The sequence below is a fragment of the Gobio gobio genome, assembly GCF_949357685.1.
Source record: "Gobio gobio genome assembly, chromosome: 18".
NCBI lineage: Eukaryota > Metazoa > Chordata > Actinopteri > Cypriniformes > Gobionidae > Gobio > Gobio gobio.
This window is the reverse complement of record NC_137111.1, coordinates 31,612,578-31,620,055: the sequence shown is the minus strand read 5'-3', so window position 1 is coordinate 31,620,055 and position 7,478 is coordinate 31,612,578. Positions and strand designations below refer to the sequence as shown.

At 40.4% G+C, this 7,478-nt stretch overlaps 1 protein-coding gene across 1 annotated transcript in view; it reads left to right on the top strand.

Moving 5' to 3' along the window:
- The first annotated feature begins 210 nt into the window (after window positions 1-210).
- abcb10 (ATP-binding cassette, sub-family B (MDR/TAP), member 10) overlaps window positions 211-7,478 on the top strand; it is an 11,034-nt gene continuing 3,766 nt past the window's right edge. The window contains exons 1-6 of the mRNA XM_079843434.1: window positions 211-1,064; window positions 4,230-4,430; window positions 4,777-4,979; window positions 5,221-5,355; window positions 5,518-5,664; window positions 5,806-5,941. Coding sequence (XP_079699560.1) covers window positions 641-1,064; window positions 4,230-4,430; window positions 4,777-4,979; window positions 5,221-5,355; window positions 5,518-5,664; window positions 5,806-5,941 — 1,246 coding nt within the window. The 5' untranslated portion in view covers window positions 211-640. The remainder of the gene's footprint in view (window positions 1,065-4,229; window positions 4,431-4,776; window positions 4,980-5,220; window positions 5,356-5,517; window positions 5,665-5,805; window positions 5,942-7,478) is intronic.

The window sequence follows — 7,478 nt, the reverse complement described above, 5'->3', positions numbered from 1 at the left end:
TCTCTCTCTCTCTCTCTCTCTCTCTCTCTCTCTCTCTCTCTCTCTCTCTCTCTCTCTCTCTCTGTTCTTTACTTAAAACTTAAAAAGTTCGCCTTCTTGACCTTCCCAAGATGGCGACACAATTGATCAGACCGACGCGGAATCTCTGTGTTAATATCTATGACGTAGATCGTTTAATGACGTAGTAGCACTTCGCTTCCTCGGAAGTCAAGGAAATCACTGGGGTCACCTTTTTATTCTTATTTTATTTTATAAGACTTGAAATACCACTTTTCTGTTACTGGAACAGTCATTGACGTTGTGTTGAGTAAAGACCGACAGATGTCGTGCGGCAGGTTTTTGTGACAGGGCGCTGCCAGTGAATGCGCTGGGCGTGTGTGAAGATAACGCGAATAAGGGCTGGATGTGAAAACTGTCAGGAACAGATAAACCTCAGTAACCGTCGACCCCAGGCCTACAATAAAGTCAGTCTTTCTACTGACAACAGTGTCATGCAGTCAAAAGTATGTCCAGACACACTCCACCGTTTACAGCACTGCTCGATGATTTAACCGTCTGACTTTGTACTGGAAGTTTCGACAGATAATGATTAGGTGAGAAAACTCTTCAAAACTTCGTTTTGCTCGTCTTTTTCTTCCAAATGTATGGGACAATGTTGCGAATGACAAGATTTACAATCGGGAAACTGCAACAGTGTAACATTACCTGCTCGCGGTCAGACACATTTTATCATTTGCCTGATCGGACATCAAGAACACCGTGGAAAAAGCAATTGTACAAAAATGGATCATTTGATGTCCCTGTGTTGCCTGTGTATAATGGAAGGAATATGTCCAGACTCTCTTGTCTCCGAACTGGAGGGTTATTTTTACCCAAGAGTATGTGGATACACTCCAGACACACGGTTGCTCTCTATAGCACATCCACGGACTCCAAACAACCCTCAAAAACTGTGGTAAATCAGGAGAGTAACGGTAAAACCTCAGAAAACACGTTACCTGCACCCTCAGAAGATGTCAAGAAGTTGCTACAGCTGGCGTATCCTCAGCGATGGAGACTGACAGGCAAGTCAAACAATGCTTATCTTCTGTATTTAGATCCATTCGGAGGTACTTGATTGGTTTTGACTGTTTTCTGAGATTAATCCATATGTAGTTTTACATCCCTTACAAAAATGTACCTTGAAATATACATTTACAAAGAGTTCATATCATGATACTGAATGATTACTACTAATGATTACATACTACATAGTGATTTAAGAAATATATGTCCAAAACACCATATTGCAAAGAAAAAAAAAAGACAATTACTTAAATATTAGTCACAAGTGTCAATATAATAGTTATTACAGCTGTTAAAAATGATTAGATTTTGAAATGGATATCTATACCGTGAATGTTTTGTAAATATAAAAATTTTATTGATGAAAATAAAAAAGAATGTAAATGATTTCACCAAAAATGTTATTTACTAAGAGATACATAAATGTTCGAAGAACATACTTTGAACGAATTTGCTAGATATATCCAGATAAAAAGAACATTTTGTGAAATGTCATGGTTTTAATGTTGTACTCTTAAAAATATGCAGATTATGTCTATATTTCTATAGGATAAAGTCTGCTCTTTGTTAGGAATAAGGCATTGTGTTGATATCCATGGAAATCAAGCAAGTTTCAGTTTGTCTGGCCAGAGTGTGCGAGGGTTTTTCAGTTTTAGAGCCATATCTACATGTCTTTGTTTCTTCAAGGAATAAACAGAGATTATCAGGCTATATGTTCACATACAGTGATGAGAACAAGTATTTGATACACTGCTGATTTTGCAGGTTTTCCTACTTACGAAGTATGTAGAAGTCTGTCATTTCTATCATAGTACACTTCAACTGTGAGCGAAGGAATCTAAAACAAAAATCCAGAAAATCACATTGTATGCTTTTTAAATAATTAATTTGCATTTTATTGCATGACATAAGTATTTGATCACCTACCAACCAGTAAGAATTCCGGCTTTCACAGACCTGATAGTTTTTCTTTAAGAAGCCCTCCTGTTCTCCACTTCTCTTACCTGTATTAACTGCACCTGTTTGAACTTATTACCTGTATAAAAGACACCTGTCCACACACTCATTCAAACAGACTCCAACCTCCCCACAATGGCCAAGACCAGAGAGCTGTGTAATGTTGCGTTCACACCAAACGCGAATAGAGCGTCAAAATCGCGTCTACCGCGTCTAGTTTCACGCGCAAACATTTTGAATGCATTCGCGCGTCCGCGGCGAATTGGACGCGCGTAGAAATCGAGCGCTGGAAGCGAAATTGACGCGCGTTCAAGGCACTCCAGGAGAATCATGTCATAAAACACCACTCTACCTCTTTTCATTTTCATTAAAAATATATATTAAGCATTAATAGCCACACAAATGTGGTCCAGGCAACTCCTACATTATCTTCACTGCATGTATATTTAAATATCCTTAAAATATAAAGTTATGAAACTTCTCTTTGCCCTCAGTCAAAACGATTTGGCAGACAACAAATTATAGATTCATGAGAGCAAAGCTCGGCCGTTACATCTACACAAGACGAACCACTACAGGACATCAGAGCCAGCGGCAAACCTCAGAAGGACTGGCCGAGGAAAGGCTGCCCTCGCCGGGGTTAGGAGCGGTGATTGCCCGGTGATCGCCTGGATCTCACAACTCCAAAAACACAATATTATTTTTTTTAAATAGGCGCTCTCTTTATAAATAAACCACAGGTTTGAGCTTTAAACAACTACATTCTCACCTGAAAAAGTCTTAAAACTACATTTTGTGACACAATAGTAGTATTTTTAAATTATGCAGCGTTTCTCATCACGTCACTTTACCACGTGACCGCAGCGAGCAGGCTCCTGATTGGTTAACGCGGTGCGAATTGACGCCAAAGTTCAAATTTTTCAACTTGGGCGTCAGACGCGAATTCGCTTCAAACGCTTGAATGCACAAAAGCACCATTTGCGTGTAACGCGCGTATCACGTGTACTGGACGCGCGAATGAGGCGGATTTGCGTCCTGCGCTGCGCGAAGCGCGCCTTCCACGCCGCGGGACCTCCAGACGCACGTCAATGCGCCTTTCCAATGACTTAACATTGAATTCACTCGCGCCAGACGCTCTATTCGCGTTTGGTGTGAACGCAGCATCAGGACATCAGGGATAAAATTGTAGACCTTCACAAGGCTGGGATGGGCTACAGGACAATAGGCAAGCAGCTTGGTGAGAAGGCAACAACTGTTGGCGCAATTATTAGAAAATGGAAGAAGTTCAAGATGACGGTCAATCTCCCTCGGTCTGGGGCATCATCCAAGATCTCACCTCGTGGGGCATCAATGATCATTAGGAAGGTGAGAGATCAGCCCAGAACTATACGGCAGGACCTGGTCAATGACCTGAAGAGAGCTGGGACCACAGTCTCAAAGAAAATCACTACGCCGTCATGGATTAAAATCCTGCAGCGCACGCAAGGTCCCCCTGCTCAAGCCATCGGATGATCCAGAGGAGGAATGGGAGAAGGTCATGTGGTCTGATGAGACAACAACCTCCTTCCCTCAGTAAGAGCATTGAAGATGGGTCGAGGCTGGGTCTTCCAGCATGACAACTACCCAAAACACACAGCCAGGCCAACTAAGGAGTGGCTCTGTAAAAAGCATCTAAGGTCTTGGAGTGGCCTAGCCAGTCTCCAGACCTGAACCCAATAGAAAATCTTTGGAGAGAGCTGAAAGTCCGTATTGCCCAGCGACAGCCCCGAAACCTGAAGGATCTGGAGAAGTCTGTATGGAGGAGTGGGCCAAAATCCCTGCTGCAGTGTGTGCAAACCTGGTCAAGAACTACAGGAAACATATGATTTCTGGAATTGCAAACAAAGTTTTCTGTACCAAATATTAAGTTCTGCTTTTCTGATGTATCAAATACTTATGTCATGCAATAAAATGCTAATGAATTACTTAAAAATCATACAATGTGATTTTCTGGATTTTTGTTTTAGATTCCGTCACTCACAGTTGAAGAGTACCTATGATAAAAATTACAGACTTCTACATGCTTTGTAAGTGGGCAAACCTGCAAAATCGTCAGTGTATCAAATACTTGTTCTCCCCACTGTATCTTTACACCAGTTAGATTGGGGGCGGGGGTTGTTTGTCCCTTATGAATTGCTTTTTGAATAACCTTCCGACTCTCCTCATAGCTGCCTTGGGCTTTCTGGTGATCTCCAGCTCTGTCACCATGTCTGCACCATTTTTTCTGGGACAAGTGATTGACACCATCTACTCTAGCTCCACAGAGGACTTCACCGCCTCCCTTACCTCCCTCTGTTTAATGCTAACAGGTGTCTTCCTCTGCGGAGGCGCTGCAAATGCTGCTCGTGTCTACCTCATGCAAATCTCAGGTGAAGTCTCCATGCGCATCACGTGAAACAATAAAGATGCTTTATAGAGAATTTTGTGGCTTACGCTACCGTTCAAACGTTTGGAGTCAATAAGATTTTTGAAAGAACATTAAGAATGTTTCAAAATATTTCTGATTCAATTAAATGCAGTTTTGGTGAGCATAATAGACAAATACATTTTATCGACCCCAAATTTTTGAAAGGTAGTCTATGTATTTATTGATTGAATATATTTGTTCTGTAATGCTTAGGTCTAGTTTTTTATTCTTTACTCCATTAATTCAAGAGTCATTCCATGTGATTCATTGAGTTGACCAGCATGCATTACTGTGCTCTGCTTTCACAGGGCAACAGATTGTGCGAAACTTGCGCGAAACCCTTTTCTCCTCGATTTTGAAGCAGGAGGTGGGATTCTTTGATAAGACCCGAACCGGAGAGCTCATTAACCGGCTTTCGGCAGACACAGCCATCGTCGGACGCTGCCTCACTGACAACCTGTCTGATGGGCTGCGGTCCCTTGCCCAGGCGGGGGCCGGAGTTGGCATGATGGTGAGACGCTTGTGATAGTTTGACATTTCAGCAGCTAATTCTTTTTATGAATATCACATTTGAAACTAGCCACCATGATTCTGCTTTATATAAAAACATTTCACTCTAATTACTTCCTCGTCTGTTTCTAAAACAGAAGACTGAAGTCATTCTGGTGTCATACATTTTGTACTCGTGAATGCATCTATGTTTATCATCACTGACTAATTCAAATCTTGAACTTTCTCTTTCTCTTCCTCAGTTATATGTGTCACCTAGTCTGGCAGCCTTTGTGCTGATGGTTGTTCCTCCTATTGCCTGCCTGGCTGTAATTTTCGGTAGATTCCTACGATCGATATCAAGACGCACACAGGATGCATTGGCAGAGGCCACACAGGTAAGAGGTCATGTTTCCTTTTAATGGGGCTTTATTGCAGATATGAAGCCATGCCTGGGACAGTAATCATTTGACTGCTAAATTCATAGCTCTATTGTAAGTGTAATGACAGCTAGTGGCCAAGGGATCCTTTTAACTCTGTAGCTGCTCTACATCTCCTAGTTGGCAGAAGAGAGGATCAGCAACTTGCGGACAGTCCGAGCTTTTGGAAAAGAGCTGACAGAGGTGCAGAAGTACTCAGAAAAGGTTGACCATATTTTTGAACTAGCTAAGAAAGAGGCTGTGCTTTCCGCTGGATTCTATGGAGTGGTGAGATTCATCTTACTTGTTGTGTAAATGTTTAAGTTGTATTTCATGATTATCAGAAAAGTAGTATTTAATCAGTAAGGCAGTTTAAGACCATTTCCCCAGTCCAGTACTTCTGCTCTGATGTTTTCATTTCTGTTGCAGACGGGACTGAGTGGAAATGTCATCATCCTGAGTGTGTTGTATAAGGGAGGTCTGCTGATGGCCAGTGAGGCAATGACCGTTGGGCAACTCTCTTCTTTCCTAATGTATGCCTTCTGGGTGGGCATCAGCATCGCAGGTGAGGATGTTAGCTCAGTAAGTTCTGGTTTTTTTTTTTGTTGCAAATAAATTAGTTCTTCTTTTCTTCATCAAGGATGAAGTGACAGTAAACACATTTATAATTTTACCAAAGATTTCTATTAAAAAAAATATTTTGACCTTTCTATTTGTCAAAGAAACGATCACCATTTTCCACAAAAAAAAAAATCCACGATAACAATAAGAAATGTTTCTTGAGCACCAAATCTGCATATTTTTAAAAATTATTTCTGAAGGACACTGAAGACTGAAGTAATCATAGCTGAAAGCTTTGCCATCACAGGAATAAACTACATTTTAAAAAATATGAGAAAACAGTAATACTATTTAACAATATTACTATTTTTACTGTCTTTTATCAAATGAATGCAACCTTGTTAAGCATAAGAAACTTCATACGACCCCAAATTTTTGAAAGGTATTTTATGTCCCTCACCATATATTAGTTGTCTGATAACTTTTCAGTTCAGTTTAGCCATATCCTGGACTTTTTCAATTTTCACATGGGCTGATTTACATACCCTAGGTTTCACTGACCAGGCTTAAAGTCCCAGTGAACCGGAAGTTGCTACTGATTTTATTTCAGTGCTGTGACGTATTTTCCAAGTGAAACGGAATATTGAATAAAGGGCAAGGTTTTACTTCAGATTTCCTCCTCTCCATCTCTCGCTCATAGCAGACTAACGGTTGGAGGGGAGTGGTTAAGTCAACTTTAAGTCAACTTTATTTATATAGAGCTTTTTACAATGCAGATTGTTTCAAAGCAGCTTCACAGTGTTAAACAGGAAAATAATGCAACAGAATTTGATTCGGCTGTACATCCGCTCTGGGGAAAACGGTGATGTCATCTAGCTCATTTCAATTATCATATAGTGACAATGTGGGCAGATCAGTAATGTAGTTTATATAGTTAATTTAGTTTACTAATTATATTTATTTGGATATTTAGTTGAAAATTTAGTGTCCCCAACTGAGCAAGCCAAGCCAAAGGCGACAGTGGCAAGGAACCAAAACTCCATCAGGTCTGTACTAAGCTTAAAGTCCTTTTTTACTTTGTTAGCAAACATTACTGGTCTTAGGGTAAGGATATTCAAACCCAAGCCATCAAAATGACATCATCTGAGCAGGAACCCCATTCCAGACCGAAGTTACTTTTCAGATTTTGATTAAAGATTACCACGGCAAACCATTTTTTTCTGTGTATTAACTTGCACGGATGAATTGTTCACCCTAAGACCAGTAATGTTTGCTAACAAAGTAAAAAGTTGGTTTTGATTTCATGAGTACTTTAAGCTTAGTACAGACTAAAGTCAGTGTTGCGAAGTCTGTGGTTTTCTAGCACAATTTGGGCTACTTTTAAGTTGTTGCTGCCGGTTTAAAAAAAAAATCTGCGGGTTAATTTCCACCCCCGTAAGAACGATTTTGGCACTCCAGCACACAAAAGTAATGTTTTTTTTCTAAGGCATATTTATAAAATCTACTTAAGTGTCCTAATTGAAATAAGGCATAATCCTGAT